A 24,609-nucleotide genomic window follows, 5' to 3' on the forward strand; every position below is an offset into this window, starting at 1 on the left:
TTTATAACGACACATTGTTGAGCTAATATACTAGGTTCAGCATAAAAAGATGACAATCAACTTAACAAATATAGAAATAATATGTCTTTAACTGCAAAAAAGAAATATGACTTTGTACTGAAGCTCAAAGTTGCCATTACCTGTTTTAGTTTTTCTGCAAAATCTAGCAAACTTATAGCAAAATTTTATGGAAACGTGGCAGGGGGATAACACTATAATATATAATAACTTGTTCAAGCAGTTTTTAAAAGTTTAGATAGACAGATGTTTGAATACAACTCCAATTATGACTCTCAATGTACCAGTAAACACCAATCATCTTTATCATTGAAATGTCTCTAATAAGCCATTCACTATGTTTGGTTCGTTTGTTCACTAGAAACAGCTCATTTAAACATAGAAGTTGAAGTTTAAACGTGAAGTTTGTAAAGTTCACCAATTTTTACATGCATCGCTGGGGATGCAGCAGAGCGGATAACAAACCACGCCTTGGAAGAGCTACACAAGCATAAGCCATGACTAATGTTCTGCAGCCTGTCCCTTGCAGTAGTATTAGCGTATAACGACTTCTGCTGTAAACACATTACGAGTTCATGAATGCAATACAGAGAAATCAATCAATATATAGTCTTTAGTACAAGTAACCAGCTCTGTTAAACCAAGGTGAGTGCACTATCCTCGATTAGAGAATAGGTCAGCTAGCTTGCTAACAAATGAAATTAGATTAGTTGTTATGATATAAACTCAAAATCCTAATGATCAGGTCAAAACCTCTTTTCTGTCTCAATATATAATAGATTTATTGGAGCTACAGATTTCAATTAATTTCCTTAAAATAGTTCCTTATATTCTTTTCAAGTCATTTGAACAAATAAAAAAATGCCATAAAAAATAATATTTTATGCTTGACTGACATAGCATATCAGTAGTTTTAAGACCGGTAGTGTACTGAAATATTGATTCAAATTTCAACATAGCTTCAGCAATTTTCAATGGAGAGTTTCAAAAGTATTAAAGATCCCTTCATTAGTTAATGCATTCAGCAAACGAATTTAAAACTTTGATCACTTATTATGATGTAGTTCTTTTTCAAGAGACTTGCTTGCACTTATCTGTCAAAACACTGGCATTATAAAGCAAAATTGAACAATGTCGTGACACTCTGAAATAGCCGAATTGAACACAAATGCATACATCTTTATTAAGAGCTATAAAATTTGTAGTCTTTTAAACATTCAGCCATTGTTTTAGGAAAGAACTTAACGGGTCAAATAGAATATTTTGAGGGAAATTTTGCAAAATGTTGAAAGCTTTACACAAACATTTGAGCCCACCTCAGTTGAAAAGCGTCATTAACTTAATTTTTAAAGCAATATCTTAATAAATGGGAAGTAACTACTCCGAGTACAGACATCATCACATGATTGTCTGCTTTTACATCAATCAACTGCTAACTACTTGGTGTGTCTCATATTGAACAAATATACTATTTAGCTATGAGATACGGTATCTCATAATAACAAGTTATAACTTGATAAATTAAGCTGCCCTGTGAAAGATTGTTTGGTTAAATGTTGGCAATACTATTTACTTGTTACTTTTGTGGCAGTTTACTGTTTGTGCCAACTCTTAACTTTGTATAAAATCAGAAATTCAGCAGCCTCCCATAGCTTATAAACAGTTTTGACATAAGTTTTCAAGTAATTGTTTTGCAGGAGTACAAACATCATTTTCTGTTAGTAAATTAGTACGCTCTTAACTCATAAGTAAGTTTTGTACAGAGAAAATATACTACTTGGCTGCAAGACGTCTGATGGTAACAAAAATTACTTTATTTTATCTTAAGTTACTTTTATCTTTTTGAATGTTTGCTTTGACTAACCCTATATTTTTATAAGTTTAATAATTTAACAAGATAGTGAAGTTCTTTGTCTGTTATATCTAGGATGCATACATTCATGGATACATTCATAGATACATTCATGGATACATTCATATTAAGAGTTTAATTAGTTTTAAAAACTTGAAAAAGCCAAGCGGCCATTAATATCTAAAATGGATTTAATTACATTAGAAGAATGAACTACTATTGGTGATAAATTGATATTATTAGAATAAAAATAAACTTTAGTAGTTTGTTGGTTGTTAATAGAGCTCGTTAACAGGTCAACATGTCAACTAGCAACACATAATATTTAACGTGTTGCTAGTTAACATGTTAACAAAATTTGTAGTGTATAAGAGCCTAATGTTCATAGTACTGAAATAATCAACTATAAAAATATATAATAAATTACTCTCTAAATAACAACTAGACGGTGAAGATACATCATACCCCAAAAAAGTACAGTCATACCTCAACATACAAGTTTAGTGCGTTGGAGAACAGAGATCGTATGTCAATTCATATCTCAAATCAATGGTTCACGTATAAAATAAAAAATTCAAATTGATACCAAAATACTACTCTCTAAAAACATCTAAAGCAGAATATTACTTTAGAAAAATGCATTTTTAATTGTTCATATTCATTGTCTACACTCACAAAGTAATAAATACCTAGTTAGTGGTTATGATTTGCAGTAAAATTTAACATTATTATTTACAATACTGCTTGAAATTTTTATCTTCGACACAGACGGTAGCGGCTAATGGCAGTGTAAAGTGATTTTATGCTGGTGGTGGTTTATGGTTGATGCTCTGAGCTAATGGTGGTGTGAAAGTGACTTGATGGTAATATGTTTGGTACACTACACTTTGTGATGCTTTTATAGCTAAACATGAACTTGAGCTGAAAGAGAGTGTGAATGCAAAGCATTCAGGCTCAATTGCGGATTTGAGACTCAGATTTTGCTTTCACTTTAGCCAACTTTTTTAAATCCTTTTTGATTTGACGAAAAAAAAGCTCAGCATTGTCCAGCCACTTAGAAGCAGCATCGAAAGCTGGTTCGTATGCTCATATCTCAAATTTGGCTCGGAATTTCCCTCGTACCTTGAATTTCTCATATGTTGAGACACTCATATGTTGAAGTATACTTGTTTCAATCAACAAAGGATTCTTTCTTCCATTAAGTAGGCTAATTTCAGTATTCTTTGTCGTTGCTAATACTATGCTATTACCAACGTATCCATTCCATGTTTACATCATTTTAAAGTTCTCTGTTTGATTTCTTTCTTAGAATAATATTTTACATTTTTAACAAAAAGTTTTAGAGCTGAGTACTAGAGATGGTTCTCAAACTTATTTTATTAATTTGAGCAATGGGGTTAATCACTACCAACAAAGAAGTAATATAAGCATTTAATGCTAAAAACCATGATAGTTATAATTATAGGACAACTTAAAATATACATGCTATTTATTATTAGTTTATATTTTATGAAGTATTCATTAGATTAATGATGCAAATATGCACATCGATGAAACACTAAGGATTCTCTACACATAAAAACTATTAAATATCAACAAATATTACTTTTCTTTGCCTTTATCAGTAGTCACAGTAGTATTAGTAATAGTAGAAGTAACAGTAGTAATAATAGTTGTAGCAATAGTTGTAGCAGTATTAGTAGTAGCAGTAGTAGTAATAGTAGTAGTAGTAGTAGTCGTAGTAGTAGTTGCAATAATAGTAGTATTAGTAGTAGTAGCAGTAGTAGTAATAGTAGTAGTAGTAGTAGTCGTAGTAGTAGTAGTAGTTGCAATAATAGTAGTATTAGTAGTAGTAGCAGTAGTAGTAGTAGTAGTAGTAGTAGTAATAGTAGTATTAGTAGTAGTAGTAGTAATAGCAGTAGTAGTAGTAGTATTAGTAGTAGTAGTAGTAATAGCAGTAGTAGTAGTAGTATTAGTAGTAGTAGTATAGTAGTAGTAGGGCACTAGTAGTAGTAGTAGCAGCAGTAGTAGTAGTAGTAGTAGTAGTAGTAGTAGTAGTAGTAGTAGTAGTGGTAGTAGTAGTAGTAGTAGTAGTAGTAGTAGTAGTAGTAGTAGTGGTAGTAGTAGTAATAGTAGTAGTAGTAGTAGTAGTAGTAGTAGTAGTAGTAGTAGTAGTAGTAGTAGTAGTCTGTGTGTAACATGTAGTAGTATATCCACATTATGAAAAAATCTAATAAACACTGAGTTTACATTAGTCAACAAAATTGGCCAAATTTAACATGGACTTTGAGCATATATATACGTCTATATGAAAGTAAATTGGTGACCTATTAATGCCTTAATATTTAGTTGGCTAGCTCTTATTAACAATCCCAGGCTAAGATAAAATGGGTGACCAATAAATCAATTATATCTCTTGATAATTATTTTCCTGGCAGGCAAAGTGTCTACAAAGCAAGTTTCTTGTAAGTTAGTTTACGTAGGAAGCTGACTATAAATACAGAAAATCTAGGTGGCACTATAATTACAATCGGCACCGCATATAATATAACGTTCAAATTTGGTAAACACAGCGTCTCTTCTAAATAAGAATACAATGGCACTGAATGAGTAAGCATATTAATCTAGTTTTTATGATTTTAGATGGTGGTTACTGGTCTTAAAGTACAGGCGCTGACACGTACTCACAAGAGCCTTCTAATCTTCCTTCTGGGATTTTCAATAGCTCTCTACTTTATTTATCCCTCCATCCCAACAACCAAAGGCATTATAAAAGCAGGTATGAACTAGTAGTATCATCACTTCAAAGCATGGTGGCAACCCGTCTTTATATATCAAAAGTAAATATGATTTCCTGCTATCCAAACCCTCACTATACCCTTGACGGAGTTTAAATTTATGTTTGGATTATGTAAAAGTTGCAGAGGAGTTTTTCAATAACAATTTTGCTTGAGAATCAAAAAAGTACAATACGGTACAGACAGCATTTGATTATGGTTGGTTTTTTCAAGCGAATAGTACATGCATAGCAGTAAACTGAATGTTTACCATATTCATTCCCATTGGATTTGGAGCTTTGTTAGTCTATGCTGTCAACTTTTAATTGACATATGCAAATGATCATACAGACTACACATTGCTAGATGCTTCCGGCTGTATGGCCTAAGTATAGTAACCTTCAGCAGGTAAATAGTAGTTGGGCCCGCAGTGTTCTGATGCAGAGTTGTCATCTTGACAGCAGTAACCAGTTAGACTGAAGTGACCTGTAAAATGTTACAACACTTTGAGACCATCAGCTAATAGCATACAGTAGGTAGAGGCTGTAGCTTTCAAAGATATATTCTATGAAGTATAAATACTGCAATGCTTCTGGGAATTAATGTAGAATTTTAAACAGAATTGAAGACTCTCAGTTTAAACAGGAAAATAGATATCGCCTGAATGTTGAGGTTATAAAAAGAAAAAGAAAATTGAATTCTGTTAAAAATGAACTTATACAAAGTCTAGTAGATTTTATCAAAAATCATCCATATTATTTGTAAGTATTTTGTTGCTAAAAATGATCTGATTCCCAGGATGTTTCAAGATAAAAATACATAAAATTTGATTGCGATTGAAACGCTGAAAAAAAAAATACTTGCAAAATGATGTCACTAGTTGTTATCGCTGCTATAGTTAATATCAGCTATTGCGTTCAAGTTGAAGGGTTACTCTTTTCTATTCTGTCTGTCTTGCATTTATAAGCATCATAATCACAGGTCATAACCTTTATGTATGAGTATGAACACCATTACTTTTCTCTTGCTGGTTGTACTTTTAGGAAAACAAAGATACAGTCGGGGCGGTGGTATTGGAGCCTACGTGTCTGGTGGCATGGCGAAAAGTGTTGAGACAGAACCGGTTGGCAAATCTGGTACTGAGTCATTGGCTATCAGGTTACATGGCAAAATCTTTAGTGAATTAGAAGGTGGTCTTGTTATCACAGTAGTCTACTGTCAACCAAGGTCAAATATATATGAATTCTAAATGACCTAGATCAGTATCTTTACGCAACAAAAGCCTTCAACTTTCATGTATTCACGGGTGACATAAATATCAACATGCTAAACAAAACTGAGGCTAGCAATAAATATAAAAGTATTCTTGCAAGGACAAATTATCATAGTTTAATTAATATTCCTACTCAAAGTGAGTCATGTATAGATCATATATCCGTGAACTTGGCAAAAAATATATTTCATCATTTTGAGTCATTTACTAATCATTTAAAACCTATTCTATATGCTGACGATACAAATTTATTGTTTGAGTCTAGCAATTTAAATAATGACAATGATATAGTTAATAATGAACTGTTAAAAATTGAACAGCGGTGTAATACAAATAAATTAACTGTAAACATGGACAAAACAAGATATAGTTTAATGAGAAATTAACAAAAGAAAACTAAATTAAAAAAACCAATAAAATTAATTGATTCGGAGTTAAAAGAGGCATCTTCAATTAAATTATGAATTCATTTGGACAGATACCTAGTATAAATGAGCGCAGATATCTATCTATCTATGATATGCACAGCTCATTTATGTGCATATCATAGATATGCACATCAATGAGCTAAACAAGTGGATAGGATCTACTTGTATGTCAAGCAAGATTAGTAAATGTTCTAAATTTTCACCCAGAAGTGTTATAAAACTAGTATACAACTCGACTATTAACTATAAAAGTATTCACTGTCTGAAGTCATGAGGAAATACTTCATTCGGTTATTTAAAAAAACTACTAATATCACAAAAACATCTAATGCGCAATATCTTTAATAAACCACTACTGACTCCATCCCGGTCCCTGTTTGTTCAACTATTTGTGTTGCCTGTTGATAAACTTAAGCAGTATAAAATTCTTTTGACAGCTCATACAATATTTTGTTCAAGTGATAAAAAACTAAACAAGAAATTAATAATATAACTGTAGATTTTTAGAAACCAATCTACATTTACCATTAACTTATACTGCTTCCCTTCAAAAGACAATCGAATACAGAGTACCATCACAATGGCACAGTCTTCCGTTTGACTTAAGCAAAACCTCTGCATTTTCTAGTTTTAGAGTTGATGTTAAAAGCCATTCGCTAAGCCTAGATTAATCTAGACCGACTATTCGAGTATGCCAACTCCTGTGGGCCCAGCGCCTCAACTAGTTGCAGTGCTACTGCGCGTGTGGGCCTCATCATGCCTTAACAAGTAGGAACCATGCTTTCACTTATTTTTACACCCACACGCCCACGCGCCCACACTCAATTTTGCTCGATCTGAGCACTTTAACTGTGATCAAGTTTTGTCGATTTTCTTCTCGAAATATCATTGAAGTCTGACTACTGCAAACATCAAAAACAATAGCCAATGATAGAAAAATACTGATACTTTCTGATAAAACCTACTAGAAATTTTGTTCAAGTTCATTTTTAAATTTTTTGAGACGGGGATTTTAAATCAAACTTGTAATGCATGTATTGCAGCACTAAAAGCTATAGTTCTTTTTGGCACTTTCCGTTATGCATGCCCGTGAAGTCAGATTGTAGATATGCTCTTTGTTTATACTTAAGGGTAAGGCATCCAACATAACAGAGATAAATTTGAATCAGACTAGTTCTCTGCAGAAGCTAAGCTCATAGTCTTCTATCGTTCTTACTAAGGTGTTGGGTGTATTGCTCATCAATCATTCTAAGGGAGATAGAGAGATTATGGTAATAAGTATTGCCATTTTGAATAGCTTAACGGCTAGACGATGCATGGTAGCCTACTCTAGCTGGCCTCATCATTCCTAGCATGCTGGTAGCCTGTTCTAGCTAGCCTCATCATGCCTAGCATGCTAATAAGAGAATGATTGATTATTGTTATTAGTCAAAGAAAGTTAGACAATTTAATGCCTATCAAAGTTGCGGGCGAACACTAGTTTTCTAGGTCAAAGTTCTGTCTACTCCAACTGCAGACTGCAGCCAAAATAAGACAACTCTAACAGCTTTTAACCTAATAGTATTTCACATTTGCGCTATTAAAAACTTTTCTAGCACAATTTTGATAGTTTATGAAGGAGCCACCGTAGTTCTGTGCTTAGTGAGTTGACATGCAATCAGTATGTCAGTGGTTAGAATCCCAGAAGAACCATTGGTAGTGTTAGAAAGGGTGTCCAACCACAATTGCTCTTGCGCTAAATTTCATGAGCAAATGGTCACGGTATATTCTGTACTGACATATACCATTTTTGGTGGCGACACCTACAATTGGAAAAATCAAAAGTAGAACAATTTCAATAAATGTAGTTGAAAAAAATACAAAAAGATAAGAATTAAAAATCCAACTACTTCTGTCGAAGCCACTTCTGTTGAAGCCACTTCTGTCGACTGCTTATCTTTATGGTTGTAATAAAACATTTTAGATTTCTTTCCTGTGTTCTAAATTCGTCAAGGAGATTTGGTTCAAAAAGTTTAAACAAGTAAAATACAACTTCATTCAAGTTCATACAGAGATTGCCTTTTCAAATAAAATTTTCGTTATTGTAGGTTTTGATGGAACCACCATGCCTAGCAAGGTTTTGGCTACCGATAGTAAATCCTTACGCTGTCAACATTTTCACCTCCTCACTATATTTTTTAGTGGTAAGTTTTTATTGCTGTAGTTTTATTCATACTAGACTATTTGAAACAAAACTGGGTTTTTTATGAAATCAGTAAATTCATATCATCATTCATATTTTCAAGCATCACAAACTTTCAATAACATTTCCGACAACAACTATTAAATAAAACTACCGCGCTGGCAGTCCTGTGTGCTGTGAAGATCCTCATGTGTAGTAGCTATGTGCATAATTGTTCTTTAATGTGGACCAGTAAGGAAACTAGTGGCATGTTTAGCAGAGAAACTAAATATCTGGGTTCAATTCCAGTGCGGTTCAATCTTTTTTGCCAAGCGCTCTTAACATGGCTTCAAACAAATGGATTTAACCAACGCGGCTCTTATTATAGTAAAGATTGTTGTAAAGATTACAGTAGTGTGCATCTTTTGTTTCAGCTTCTCCTTAATAGCAATTTATTTGTTACACTAGAGTATTTAATACTCTTATACCTTACTTAATTACTCCTATTTGTTCGTGTTTTTGTAACAGATAAAACTTTTATAATCTTTTTATAATTTTTATATATATTTTTTTATACTTTTATAAACTTTTTATCATCTATTTTAAGAACAAAAACCATCATGTTTTACTTATTATGCATAAATTTATTAGCTATAATTTAATTTCATTACTAATAATACATAATAATTTAACTATGCCATACAACTTGAAACCCATTTTACCTGTTAAATTGATGTTTCACTACTTTACAGTGCAATCCCAGAAGCAATATACAAACTTTTCTCTTAATCAGCTTGAAGGACGAAACAGAGAGTATTTGAAAGTACTGCAGTCTAATCTCAATCATGCCTGTGTTCACAAAATACATTTGTTCTACGTGCGAGAAGATGATCTCAAGGTAATCGTCTTTTTTCTCTTGCTTGCATTGGAGTCAACCTCATTTCTATGACCTTTTGCAGGTTATTTTATGCACTGTAGTAGTGAAACACTTTTCTAGCTGTTTATACTTGGCTCATTTCTTGTCTCTTCATTCACACTTACTGCTCCCTTTTTCTACTTCTTATACATATTTTCTTATACATATACATCTACTGCTTATATTATTGTTTAATTTATTTCACTTAATATCTTCATATTCAATTTTGTTGTAGCTTTGAATTCCTTTTTATTCTCAATCCACTTTTCTCTTTAGGTTTTGCCTTATATTACTTTTTTCTCTTGTTGGTGGTGCATCGTTTTTGCTTTAGCTTTAAGGCAATGTTTTTCTCTACATTTTAGCTGATATTGGCTGCCAACTTGAGTGACAGTCATAAGCTAGCGCCGGTCAAGTACAAGCAACTACTACATATGGCAGACTTTTTTCTCTATGCTTCAAGGAACCTGGTGAACAAGTCTGTTATTGCTCTAAACAGTGATATAGGTAAATTAGACTATTTTGTGGTAAAAACGGAAAAAAGTGTTACAAAGTTAAAATCGTCTCAATTGCAAAAGTAAAATGATGATTTGAATTTCTGCTTGTCACATCATTAAACTGAGTGACTTACCCGAGTAAATAAGTAAATGTACTTTTTACAAAGTTCACAAAGCCTTTACTTAGAAGCTTTAATTTATTATTAATTTCCAACCTTTCAGGTGAGCTGCTTTTTCAAACGAGTTTACTCTGGCAGCCCGACTTACTTTGAGAGATTTCATGTATGCTAATAAAGCACGGAGAATAATCATGTACACAATAGTTCTAGAATTTAGGAGGCTGACTATTGGTGTAGTAAAAAGCATTTTGATACACCAAGCCAGTAGATGTAAGTTCAAATCCTGATTGGTGAAAATATTTTTTCCAAGCACAAACCGTGGCTTTGGACAAATAGACTCGGTTTTAATTGTTCTAAAGATTAGCAAAAGTTAAATAGATTTCATTAGAACTATAGATTTTAGATTTGCAGTCTATGTATATAATTTTCAAAGTAAGTGTGCGCGTGTGCGCGTGTGTGCATTCGTGTATGCGCGCATGTACCCGTGTGTACGCGTGTGTATGTGTGTATGCGTGTCCCTCCGGCTATATCTATTAAAACCTTGGAATAAAGATTCCGTATCAAAGAAGAATTGATCTCAGCCCTACCATGTACCAGTCCAACCCCGTACCCATTAAGCCAGCAATATTAAGTTGCAAGCTTGCCAAGTCATTATATGAGAACAAATACCCAACAGCTTTGCGTACTAAGCAGAGTGATTGCGTAAGTGATTGTCATTAGTTAGCTTACTAAAAATGTTTATTGGCAATCTGCCAGGCAACTCTCATTACACAAAACACTTTTCTCATGATGTGTAGCTAGAAATTAGAATGGCAAATGTTGTTATATGTTAAATACAAATCAATTTCCTGATCAAATACTTTTTTATTACCTGGGCAATGCCGGGTAACAGCTAGTATAGTTATAAATTTGCAATAGATTTTATCAGAATTCTACTTGCTACAAACTTCAAATTACTAATCTTTATCTTGGTTCAGGCCTCCTATGCTGCTCTATTAACCTTCAGTACTCCAATAGTTAGTGAGCCTTAAGTGGGCACCTTACATATTGCTACCAATTGAAAGACTTTTTAAAAAAAGAAATGCTCGTTATTCAAAATTGTCTCTTGCCAATGTAAAGCAGTTTGCTTGCAGTTGAATGTACATGCACTACTTTTCCTTCTCAAGCACATTATATTTCATAAAAAGTGGTATGAATACAGGTTTGCTCTAAAAGCATAGTTATTCACACCTGCCACCAAAGAAAGACTATGTCTCTTCTCCATTTGCTTGGCAAGAGTAGGTCCATAACAACACTTAGCTTATTGCGATAACAGTAGAATTTATAACTTCTGCGAAAAAGCTTTTACTTTGTGATATTGCATAAACGTCTGCCCGTTCTACACATTTTCATGAAATTCTGAGTGTCCGCCACATGGAAGTGTTTTGCGTGGCACACAGACTTTAGCAAAATATCGTCACACATCTTTAAGACAGATAATTACAATATCTCTATGTCAATATAACTAAAAAAGCAGTTAACCTTTTATACATGAACTTACTCCTGCTAATAGACACAATCCTGCGACCTACTCATAGATAAAATATCACTATAAGTTGTAAATTGGAGTTGTGCTATTTAAACAAGAGTAGAGAAGTAACACAGTTTGAGCATTCATAGACTTAACTGCTCAGCAGTGACAAATAGCGTTAAGTGATTCCATTTTAGTAAAATATTTTACATGTTTTATAACTTTCACCATTTATAGCATATTAGTTTCTTTTATGGATTTAACTAATCACAAGCATATACATAGCATATACACAAAAAAGCACAAAACAAATTTTGTGGTTGTTATACATATATATATATACATGTATTTGTTTCCTCACCCCGGTTAACTCGTATGGGTGGTAGTTTCTGCTCTAACTCGGGTCTCCTACCAGAGACCTGGGAGTTTGAGCACTCGCCTCAAGATCTTAGCTGTTCCCAGTAGCGCACTTTTCTGCAACTCACCTGAGTTGATTGCTATTGGTATTTGGGCAAGCCACATTTTATGCGCCGGTGTTATTGCGCCCAGTGCCCCAATGACTACTGGGATTACAGTTGTTCTTACATCCCAGCATTTTTCAATCTCTTCTCCAAGAGGGAAATATTTTTCTACCTTTTCTTTTTCTTTGCTGTCTATATTGTAGTCATTGAGTACTGCTATATCTATTATAGTAGCTCTCTTGTTCTCCTTGTCCACCACCACTATATCTGGTTGGTTTGCCAGGACATGCTTGTCAGTCCGGATGTAGAAGTCTCAGAGGATCTTAGCACGCTCATTTTCATTGACCTTACCAGGAGCTTTCTACCAGTGTTGTGGTATATTAAGGCCATACTCGTCACATAGACTTCTAAACACAACACCTGCGACATGATTATGCTGCTCAGTGTATGCATTTCCTGCTAGCTGCTTGCATCTTCTGATGATGTGTTGGATAGTCTCAGGTGCATCTTTGCACAGTCTGCATCTAGGATCGTCTCTAGTGTGATAGATTTTTGTTTGGAGTTGCCTTGTTGGGAGCACTTGCTCCTGGGCTGCCATGATCAGCGACTCTGTATTGGCCATTAGGTTTCCTTTGTTCAGCCACATATATGTCTGGTGAAGATCGCCAACTTTAGATATTTGTCGGTGGTAAGCACCATGAAGAGGTTTCGTGTGCCAGTCAATTTCCTCATCATCAAGGCGAAGGTCCATTGTAAGAGCAGCCGATTGAAATTTAGCTAGCAATTTATCTGAAGTGGCCATGGAGGCTGCATAGGCTTTGATGCATTGCTTTTCCTCCTTCACTGTCTGATGTACACTTTTGAGTGTCCTACCGCCATCTTTCCTATCGAGATACAATCGAGTAGTATCAGTTTCTGGGTGGAGTGCTCCATGCATGGTCAGCAGTTTACGAGTTGCTATATCTGTTTCCTTGATGGCTTCCTCAGTCCACTTTATTATGCCTGCTGGATATTTTATTACTGGCAGTGCGTAAGTATTTATTGCCTTGACTTATTTCTTGGCATTGAGCTGGCTCCGTAGGACCTGCCGAAGGCGTCTCTTCTATTCAGTAATGGCTTTGTGACGTACCTCGGCTTCGTATATATATATGTATGTATATATATACAATGTATATATATAAAAAAATATCTCTATATATATATGTATGTATATATATATATATATATATATATATATATATATATATATATATATATATATATATACTCAAAATATGTAGGATGGGAGGCCCCCTAATAAGAGGCCTTCGTATATATATAAATTATCTAAAATGTGTATAGCAAATTGATAATAGGAGGCGGAACATTTTTGCCTCTTATCGAGGATATATTTTTAAATTCGTTAGAGGTAGTTTTGAACTTGGAGTTGTCTCCTCAAGGATATGTGTCCAAAATTAATGAATTCATAGGTAAAATTTTTACACACTTAAGAGTTAAGTCTCCTTACCCCAAATTTTGCAATAAAATGCACAACTGATGGCTGCCAGCTGAGCTTTTATAGGCAGGTTTTTATCAGGCATGAAATCCAAGTGTTATGTGATGTGAATAATAAACAAACCAATTATGAATTGAATTAGCAAGAAGTTATTTTTTGAATATAAACCTTTAAAACTGATGGTTTGATTTCGATGATTGTGGTCTATCTTTTGAACTTATGTGTAAATTGGCTACTTTTCCTCAATATAAAAAACTCATAGCATTTTATTTATTGTACCACAAATATAGTTTGCAAATGTGGATGTTGGCTGACTGGTTATTGTCATGGCAAGAAGGGACTGAATGGTAGGTACTAAAACAGCTGTTTTACCTAACATTTTTATCCAAAAAGTTGTAAATGCATTAAAACCAATTAAAATAGTTTGTATTTTATTACTTCACAACAGTGCTAAAAATAAATAGCAAACAGCAACACATTTATGCAAACATAGTATGATCATGCAGAACTACGCTAAAAAATCATCTCTTGATATTAATGTTAAGAAATCAACAACATATTGATACTTAATTACAAAAACGATATAATACCAAATAAATTTAAAAGATATATTCTACAAAAGTAGAGACATTATTATTCAAACACATACAAAGTATTCACAATGTGTTTTTATTATTTGTTATGATTCATCAGTGTCAGTTTATAAAACAAAATATTATTATGTTTTATTTCGTATTGTAAAATGACGCTATTAAACTATACAGTTATATATCCATGTACATATACATATGTACATGTATATAGTTTTAGTGCGCATGTAACAATCGTAGGATATGGAATGTTCAAAAATAGATAGAATGTTAATTTTGACTTCTCCCCTGGTATTCTAAATCACTGCAAGATAATTTAGATAAAAATAGAAAATTTGATGCTTCTATGGAAGAAATCGTATTTACAGGGGAGATAAATCCTAAAATGTCATTTTCGCCAGATCTCTCATAGAAGTGGAAATGACAGCTACGGCACTTTTTCAGCTTTGAATTATCCATACAATAATTAGTCTAAATCACTGCAGAAATTTCCACTGAAAAACGGTGCCAATGGAAACGCAAGATAAACTGTCTTGGCCCACGGCCTATACGGCATCAAAGTGTTAATTGACTTCATAACAAGTGTTTGGAAAACCATGAACAGGCCATTAGGCAAGCCACTAATTAAAAAGCTTACACTGTTCTGACTACATTATTACAAACATACTGTAAGAATCGCTTGCAGCTAGTTTTCTGATGAAGGCAGCAAAAATTCAGTTATTTTATCTTAGTTCATTGGCTATCATTACAACAATGAATCAATAGTTACAAAGAACATTTTTTTGCTTCTACTAGCACTTTATATTTGTATATTTGTATTAAATAAAACGTTGATGTTTGTCAATAAAATGCTACCTCACCAAGCGGAGAGTGGTTAAGCGAATTACTTCATCTAATGAAGAACAGGTTCAGGCTTTCCTTTTTTACCGGTTTTAATAGGCAAACATCAAACAGAGCAGACAGTAGTCAATAATTTCTATAGTACACAACAATTTTGTCTGTGCCTCTGAAGCTAGGGGCAGAGATTAAAAAAACTATTTTTATTGGTTTGGCTACTGGTGGCATACAGCTTAAGAGTCGACTACCCTAACACATGCAATAATGAGCTGTCTTCTTTAAGGGTAGAATAATTGTGGATGTAATTATTCTCTGCACTTTATCAACACGCATGACCATCCCTCAAAGTACAGCGGACTGCCATGGGTATTAGTAATAACAATACAATGATAATTGTAAAGTATGAAAGCCGCAGTCTGAAAAAATACATATTACATACATATACATATTTTAAATAAACTGATAACTAACAATGAATAAGACATGTAAGATAGATTTTAGAAAAAAAAAACTAGAAGGTGCTATGCTAGATAATGAACACCAAGACTAATGAATGAACTATAACAAATGAAAACAAGCAATCAGACAGTAGGGGACACATAAGTGGATGACAAAAAGAGGCCTTAAGAAAGAGGCAGGGTGTCTAATAACAGCAGCGCAAGACTAAGCACTGCTAACCAATTCCAGGAATGGTAACTAAGTGCAGGTTGTGTAAGACAAAGGGTGAAACAGCCATATTGTAAACAAGTGCTCAAAGATTGCACAAACTGAATACAATCTCTGACTTGATCAAGTGGCCTCAGCAGATTACTGGAGTATCTGTAAGAAGCATAACATACCACACACAGCATAATAGTATAATCATAGGGTAGAGCCAGTGTCTGAGAATGACAAAGTGAAAGGTTTAGTACTGATCAAAAAAGAAACAACAGATTGTCAGATTAGTTGTATAACCATCATATGTGATGCCAGAGTAAAAAGAAGAAGGAAATATATAAAGGAGATGTACAAAGTGCAAGATTTGAGCATCGAAGGCTGTAGAATTTTCAACCGAAAGTAATATAATGTATGTAGTGGTTGGAGTGATTGATACATTATTCAGCCAGCTTGTGTCATATCTCATTGAGGTCAGTGTTCAACAGTCTTTCAAACAACTCAGAAAACAGTGCTGCTAGGAGCTGGTCAGATTTTAAGGAAGACTATTCAGTAAAATGACTCGTTAAAGTCAAAATCATCAGGCTAAGGCCTTGGCTCACCTCCTACCAGCCACCCGGTTGTGAAGACAGTTTTTAGAATGACACTAATAATATAAATAATAGCAGTGTCTGTCCATATGTCTAAAGCTAGATATAGAGGTTAGGAAAAACATTGCATGGGAAATTGAACTCAAATCTTTGGCTGAGCAGCTGTGCACACTAACAACTAACACTAAAAACGGCTCAGCTTAACCACCTTGCAGCTATGTTGGGCAGTGGGCCAAGGCAGTTTATTCTTGCATCTCCGTTGGCACCCCCTTTCAGTGGCAATTTCTGCAGTGATTCAGACTAATTTTGGTATGGATAATTCAAACTGAACAGTTGCCACATCTGTCATTCCCAATTCTGAAAAAAATTTGATAAAATTTTGTTTAGGATTTATCACCCCTGTAAATAAGATTCTTTCCATAGAACCATCAGATTTGCAACTTTTTATAATATTTATTTTGCTGCAATTTAGGATGTCATTGGTGAAGTCAAAATTCATCTTCTATCTACTTTCTAACTTTCTATATCTTACAATTGTTACAACCACATGTAAACTATATACATCTATATACGTATATGTAAATGTAAATGTGTGTATAGTTGTATGGTTTATTAGCTTTATTTTACACAAAAAATTCAAAACCTCTTTAATTATGTTTTATAACCTGAAACTGATGAATCATGGAATATAATATTTGGTGATTATTATTAGCATTATTATTAGTGGTATTATTAACAGCTAATATCAGCAGTCTTACAAAACGAGCTGGGATATTTCAAAATATCGCATATCCTAACTATTTGTTCAATATGTTTAGTTCTTAATCATTTTCCTCACTATCGGCATCTTCTGCTACTCCTGCTACAGTTTTGTTTCAGTGCATGCATGTGTAAAGCTCTGTGTAAGGCAGCTCTGCCATGATACTGGCACATCAGTTCCCTCGGGACCTGGATTTTGACACTCCCATAGAACAGCTTGTAGAATTTCAGGTGGGGCGATAATTCTGGTATGACACTTTACTGCATACTCATCATTTTCCTTACCCAGTATCCACCAATGTAAAGAAGGAAATTGTGCTTTGGCAAGTTGTGTTGTTGACCCTTTCCATATACATGTATGTATAGCTGCTACATAATTGACACAATGCACATGGTTTTCAGCGATTGAAGGGAGGGACTGACTGGTTTAGACCTAGACACAAACAGCCGGTCTGTTAGTCAGTTGAAGTCTGTACCATTTTCCTGGGTGCTATCTCCTTGGCCATAGAGTCTGCGTGTGTAGGTTTCACAGAGAGAATAAAGTCGCTTTGAAACTTAAATGATTCCCAGAGTCCTTTCATTACCTGCTGAAGGTCGACTTCTGAAATACTCACTCACCTCACAGTGTTTTCTCATAACAAGCTCAATTTTGCTGTTATTTGTCTCTGATGGCATATGTTCTGTGAATCTAGTAGCGATTGCAGACAACTTGAAGCGTACACTATTTGAAACAGACCATTCAGGCTCCTTAAAAGTGTTTTCCAGCTTTCTAGACAGTGACTAGTCAATGTTTATTAAGTTAATTTTTTGAGAGTCATGTATGTGAGCTACACAAATCATGTCAAAGCTCAAACAGTGAATGCACTTATCTTGTATCTTATTATTTTCTATTATTCATCTGTGTCAGGTAATAAAACATAATTATAGTGTTTTGAATAGTTTTTGTAAAATAAAGCTATTAAACCATACAATTATTTACATACATGTATGTACATATTCATTTATACATGTATATAGTTTACATGTGGGTGTAACAATAGTACGATATGGAATGTTCGAAAATATATAGAAGATAAATTTCGACTTCACCAATGACATCCTAAATTACAGCAAAATAATTATGATAAAAAGTTGCAAATCTGACGCTTCTATGGAAATAATTTAATTTACAGGGGAGATAAATCCTAATATATTCTTTTTATCAAATTTATCATAGAAGTGGGAATGGCAGCTGTGGCAACTCTTCAGTTTTGAGCTCTCCATACCAAAATTAGTCTAAATCACTGCAGAAAATGCCACCAAAATGGGGTGCCAAAGGAACATCATTTCTAGAACTGTTTTGCCTGCTCGGCCCATAGTCTATGTGTAATAATTTTACAAATTCAGCTTGCCAGACTGACAGGGTACCAGTTTTTCTGTAATAAGAATTCTGGGCCTCCTTCTGCTCTAAGCCATGGTTGGAGGTTTGGGAAAAACGTTGTGTAATAGGTAAGGTTTCATACTGGGTAAATATTGAAAAGTTGCAACGAAAAAATTATTTTTTACAAATAAATTGCTGCTTTGATAATTTCCCGAGGTAAAGTTTTTAGAATTCAGCCCGTTCATGAAACATCACTGCCAGAGACAGCTAGAGGAAAAGCACAAGGATAGCGACAGCTGAGAAAATTAGGTTTTCACACTGATCAAGAACAGTCCCAGCAATCTTGTACTATGAGTAGAAAATCAGCAAGGAGATGCAAACAAACATTTGTAAAAAATATTTTAAAGAACTGATCAGTTTACACTCTCATACATTTACAAGTAGAACTGCTTGGAGTTTGTATTTGATGGAGAACAGGCTAATGAAAAGGCTGTACTAATGAACTACCAATACAATCATCCAGGCACCTTGCTTGTAGCTGTGCATATATGCAGGATAAGACAACTTGTGCTTAGAGGCCACTGATGATGGATAGTCAAAGCTGCCATGATTTTTCGCAAGCTTTTTAAAAACGTGTGGTTCTCCTTGCTGTCTGTTACACTTTAATATAACGCTTGCTGTGCTTCTGGAAATGTCAGCAATTATTATACGGTTTAAACAGTAATTAAGATGCTTGTGACATTTTAGTCTCAATTTTAATACATAGTTCATTTGCTTCGATGTCTTAACGGCCTCTTTTCCTGTCAAATTCAAAAATAGTTGGTCAAAAAGTATTGAAGTTTTTCCATCATTTAAAATTTTGTTGGTTGTTTTTGGTGTTCTGACAGACAGGATGTTTTAAGATTAAAATTAGCAAAACTCAATTCCAGTTACAATGCTCACACAAAAAAGTGCTCAGACCTCTCCAAAAATTACATCCATAGTCATGCTAGTTGTTTATAAAAATAGACATACCGTCACGTTATCAATGGATACTCATGTGTTCATACAGTAGTTAAAGCAAACCAGTGGGACTAATTCTAATCAAACTATCTTTATAATATTTGAAACTGGCTATAGCGGTGTATCTAAGGATAGGCTTACATTCTAATTTGCATCTAAACACTCATAAGCAAACACAAATAATATGTACGTCAATAAATATGCATAATACCGCAACTTGGCTGCAATAGCCGATGACATCACTGGATGAAGAACAGGAAGTGCAACGATTGACATCTTTTTGGAGTAAACATTTTCTTCTGAACTTTATCAATGCAATCAGAAATTCTCAATTTTAATTTTGAAACATCCCTGCAGCCAAATCACATAAAACAACATGCAGAAAGTCAAAAGAAGGAAATTACAACGATTATATAACGATTTTTAAAACTTTATGCAATGGACAATTTCAAAATATTGGTTTTAAAAGGTTTATAGGAAGTATTTGCCAAATAATGACATCAATATTAGTTGTACGTCCTACTCAATAAATAGTGAGTAAGAGTTGCAACATTTTCGATGATATCAACATTTTAATCTTTTTATGAAAACGCTTTGATAAATATAATTAGCTCGTGTAATACATTGAACTTTGAAACAGAGAGCTACATTGCAAATCTCACAAAAAGTGATGGTTTTAGACGTGTGTGAATTTTTTAGTTAACTATATCATAACTATTGTGTCACACATGCAAGAGTACACCACATTTCATCCAACATATATGACAAGAATTTTAATCTAATTTTTAATTTAAGAGCTTTTAATCAAAAGCTGTAAAGGTTGACTTGCACAAAATAAATTCACATTACAGGTGTATAGTATCAAAAGATTGACCATGTCTTACTCTGCTGTGTCGTTGGTGCAAAATATGTGTAAATGTAATTGCAATTTTTAAAAGCTCTAAATCGAACAGTTAATCGCCGCCGGTTGAAATCAATTTATTTTACTGACGTAGGCTAGTCCAGCATTTTTGGTTATTGTTTTGACAACTGATGTTCTCACGTGAAATTGAAGGCCAATACAAGGCTCAATAGAAAAGTTCTCGTAGCATTAGTTTATGACAAACACTTCGGGTTTTATCGAGAAACCCATATCAAATATAGATGCTCGCTACTTTACAGCTTTGTTTCGGCTTGGTCTAATCATCTAGTCGTTATCTGATCATGAAACTTGGGGAACTTGAACCATTTTTCGCCTGAGTTTGAGGGCATAGCATATTTAGCTGACTTTAGACTCTTATAAATTCAAGAATATACCAGTCAGAGGTATAGATTCTTTTGTGTTTACACACAATTTGTATATTTACACAAGCAAACGAATGAAAAATTTCAGAAGAATAATGTGGGAGATAACTCCCACCGAAAATGACCAAAAATGCTTTTTTAGCGACTATTCAAAAACAATTATTGCTCCTAACATATAATTTGCCTTTGTTTCTGTTATTATTTCTGAATTTCCCCAAGGCTCAGCTATCTAACACTAGTCTCGTCTTCTCTGTAGATGCATCGGGTCTGCGTATAGAAGCCATAAGCCTGCAAGATTAACGTCTTAGTCGAAATACTGCAATAGTTGAGGTCCAGGTCAACTTGTGGTTTCAACAAAGTCACACATTTTTCTCATGTTTACACCAATTCACATATGCAGATTTTATTAAAACCATCTAAAGTTTGTGTTTCATACTGTAAACCGCTTAAAATTGAGTTTCAAATGGCCTCCAAACACCTTTTTAAATCGCCTTAATTAAATGAGATGATCCCGCTTGTCAAGCTTTAACTTGGCTGATTATTATCCTTTCATTATCAAATTTTCTGTTTTCTTTTGGTTTGTGATTGTGATAGTAATGAAGCTTGAATTATTTTATTAACATATATTCCTAAATGTTATCAATTGTTGTAGCTTCAAATGCATATGTTTTGCCTGAGTTGGTCGTAGGTGGTGGCACCACTGCTAATAAAAAACCGCTCTTGTGGTACCCAGCAGATGTCTTCTCGCTTTGATCATGTGAAATTGTTTGTTGAGCCTTTGCACATGAATCTCACATTAACATCATTGTTCTCTTGATCATAGCCAATTGCCATCCCCATATACTACCGACCATCATATATACAGGCCAGATATTGTCCAGGTTGAGGTGTTAAGGTATTGCTGGTAACATGTGAGTCATCAGTCTTCTCAACTTTATATCTTTGTAGCATACATTTTTTTCAACAAGTGGTGAAAGTTTTCAAACTTCAATGGCTTTCCTACTGAGTGGCTTGAACCAGTGCTGTTCCCGACAACCAATGACTCGTTGTGTTGATTTGAGCCTTGGCTCCAAAATCGCTGCCTAATCTGCGGCTTCATCAGTGGGTACATAAAACACCTCCACCCCAGCAATGTTTTCCCTAGCATACTTGTACAGTTGCTCAGTACTGAGCAGTCTTTCTTTTCCTGACTTAAAGGTTGACCTGCAACAAAATTCACATTACAGTTATTTGGTATCAGAAGATTCACCATGTCTTACTCTGTTGTGGTGTAGGTGCCAAATGTGTGAAAATGTAATTATAAGCTCTTAAAAGCTCAAAAACGAAAAGCTGCCGTAGGTTCGAATCTCTCTATTTCTTGGACGTAGACATGATATTTGGTTATTGTCTTGTCACGTGATGTTCTCATGTGAATTAAAATGCCAATAAAAAGCTCAATGTAAAACTTATCGTAGAACTGGTTTATGACAAACACTTCGGGTTTTACCGAAGACACCGTATCAAATATAGATGCTTGCTACTTTACCGTTTTCTTTTGGTTTGGTCTAATCGGCAAGTCGTAATCTGATTATGTGACCCAATACATCGCAAACGATTTCTGCAGCACTTTTCGGTTACAATCCAAAGCGTAAAATCCAGATAACGCATTTTAGATTGTATACATACATTCCAGAGAACGCTCATCAGATTCATTAAAAAAACCTACCTCAAGTGACTCATGTGAATTATTTCAGTGATGGATCTGGCGCCCAATACAAGAATTACAAGAACTTTGCCAACTTATGTTACCATGAGCTTGATTTCAATCTTACAGCATCTTGGAGCTTCTTTGCCATCTCACATGAAAAAGGTCCGTAAGATGGGATTCGCGAGGTGGTCAAGAGACTGGCCACCGTCACTCCAAGCAGTTAGTTAAGTCAGGAAAAGAAAGACTGCTCAGTGCTAAACCACTGTGCAAGTATGCTAGAGAAAACATTGCTGGGGTGGAGGTGTTTTATGTACTCACTGAAGAAGTCGCAGAACAAGCAGCGAATTAAAAACCAAGGTTCAAGGCAGCACAACGAGTCATTGGTTTTCAGAACTTGCACTGTTTCAAGCCGCTCAGTAGAACAGCCATTGAAGTTTGCAAACTTTCACCACTGGTTGATGAAAAATGTATGCTACAAGAATACAAAGTTGGGAAGACTGATGACTCACATGTTACCAGCAATACCTTAACACCTCAACCTGGACAATATCTGGCCTGTGTATATGATGGTCGATAGTATATGAGGATGGCAATTGGCTATGATCGAGAGAACGTTTGTGTTAATGTGAGATTCATGTGCAAAGGCTCAACAAACAATTTCACATGGCCACAGCAAGATGACATCTGCTGGGTACCACAAGAGCATGTTCTATTAGCTGTGGCGCCGCCATCTACCACCAACTCAGGCAAAGCATATGCATTTGAAGCTACAACAATTGATAACATTGAGGAATGTAAGTTAAGAAAATATTTTAGGCTCATTTCTATCACAATCACAAATCAAAATTACACGGCATATTTGAACTTGATAGGATAATATTCTAATAATCAGCCAAGTTAAAGCTTGACAAGGGGGGATAACCTCATTTGATTGAGGCAAGTTTTAAAGGAGTTTGGAGGGCATTTGTAACTCAATTTTCAGCATTTTACAGGCTGAAACACAAACTTGTGATAGTTTTAATGAAATCTGCATATGCTAATTGGTGTAAAACATGAGAAAAATGTGCGACTGTTGAAACCGCAGGTTGACCTTGACCTCTCCTTTTGCAGTAATTCGACAAAGACCTTATTCTTGTATGGCTTCCAGACGCTGACCTGATACATCTACAGAGAAGATGAGACTAGTTTTGGATAGCTGAGGCATGGAGAAATTCAGAAATAATAACAGAAACAAAGGCAAATTATATGATAGGAGGGATAATTGTTTTTGAATAGTCGCTAAAATAGCATTTTCGTTCCTTTTTGGTTTAAGTTATCTCCCCCATTATTTATCCAAAAAATTTCAAACCTATTTGTTTGTGTAAATATAGAAACTTTGTGTAGACACAAAAATCTAGATATTTAACTTGTATATTCTTCAGATCATATGAGTCTAAATTCAGCTACATGTAGATGTGCTATGCCCTCAAACTCGGGCTACAAATGGTCAATGTTGAAATCTTCTTAGCACCTGAACCAATGACCCTAGAATATCAAAATTTGGGATATAAGCGCTTTTCAATATGGGCAACAACATATTAAAAAAATCATCAAAATCTGAGACTATGAGGTTTTTTTAGTTAAACTTGGTAAATTATATGCCAAATATATTTTTGCAAAACTACAATTTTTAAAATAAAGCCAAAACATGTGTGCTTAACTGAAATGGTTGATTTTTACAGTCTCATTTTTATTTAATGAGTTTCCAACATACTTTTAATTTGTCCATGAATGACATTTGAACGAAGATAGCAACAGGGATTCACACAAACATCTATTAACAAGGGGACAAAAAGATTCTCACTTTTACCATATATCTGAAAAATATTAGGAAAACTTGGAAATGTTTATAATACAATAAATTCTTTATACTTCAAAGTTTAGTATGTCATAACTCAAATTATTTTAGAGTGTTTTTATCATGACCATGTCTAATAGTTGTTGAGATGAATTGTAGAAAAAATGCAACCAGATGCGAAAATTCAATTATTATCACAATTTTCTTATTACACACGCTGTCTTTTGGCATGTAGCAGCCACAAGTAAAAAGGCTTGACCTCAATATTAATTAACATCTATGTAGCCAGGTGCCCTTTTTGAAAACCCGCAAGGTTGGCCTTGGTGTCATGAAAGCAACCAGCATGAAGTTTTGGCCTTCAGTTACCACAGTTCTTAGATGGGTTATTTAAGAGACAGGAGTGGTTTTGAAGTATTTGACGGTGCGATTTATAAGATTTTGAAGCGATGTTGAGGCCTTCACCGTTGGTTTGCACCTTCTTTAAAAACTCCATGTATCAGGAGGG

At 34.4% G+C, this 24,609-nt stretch overlaps 1 protein-coding gene across 1 annotated transcript in view; it reads left to right on the top strand.

Moving 5' to 3' along the window:
* Nucleotides 1-524: 524 nt before the first annotated feature.
* LOC137408147 (uncharacterized) overlaps nucleotides 525-24,609 on the top strand; it is a 59,773-nt gene continuing 35,688 nt past the window's right edge. The window contains exons 1-6 of the mRNA XM_068094539.1: nucleotides 525-663; nucleotides 4,514-4,649; nucleotides 5,691-5,783; nucleotides 8,436-8,531; nucleotides 9,262-9,407; nucleotides 9,788-9,929. Coding sequence (XP_067950640.1) covers nucleotides 4,514-4,649; nucleotides 5,691-5,783; nucleotides 8,436-8,531; nucleotides 9,262-9,407; nucleotides 9,788-9,929 — 613 coding nt within the window. The 5' untranslated portion in view covers nucleotides 525-663. The remainder of the gene's footprint in view (nucleotides 664-4,513; nucleotides 4,650-5,690; nucleotides 5,784-8,435; nucleotides 8,532-9,261; nucleotides 9,408-9,787; nucleotides 9,930-24,609) is intronic.

The sequence above is a fragment of the Watersipora subatra genome, chromosome 11 (genome assembly GCF_963576615.1).
Source record: "Watersipora subatra chromosome 11, tzWatSuba1.1, whole genome shotgun sequence".
Classification (NCBI taxonomy): Eukaryota; Metazoa; Bryozoa; class Gymnolaemata; order Cheilostomatida; family Watersiporidae; genus Watersipora; species Watersipora subatra.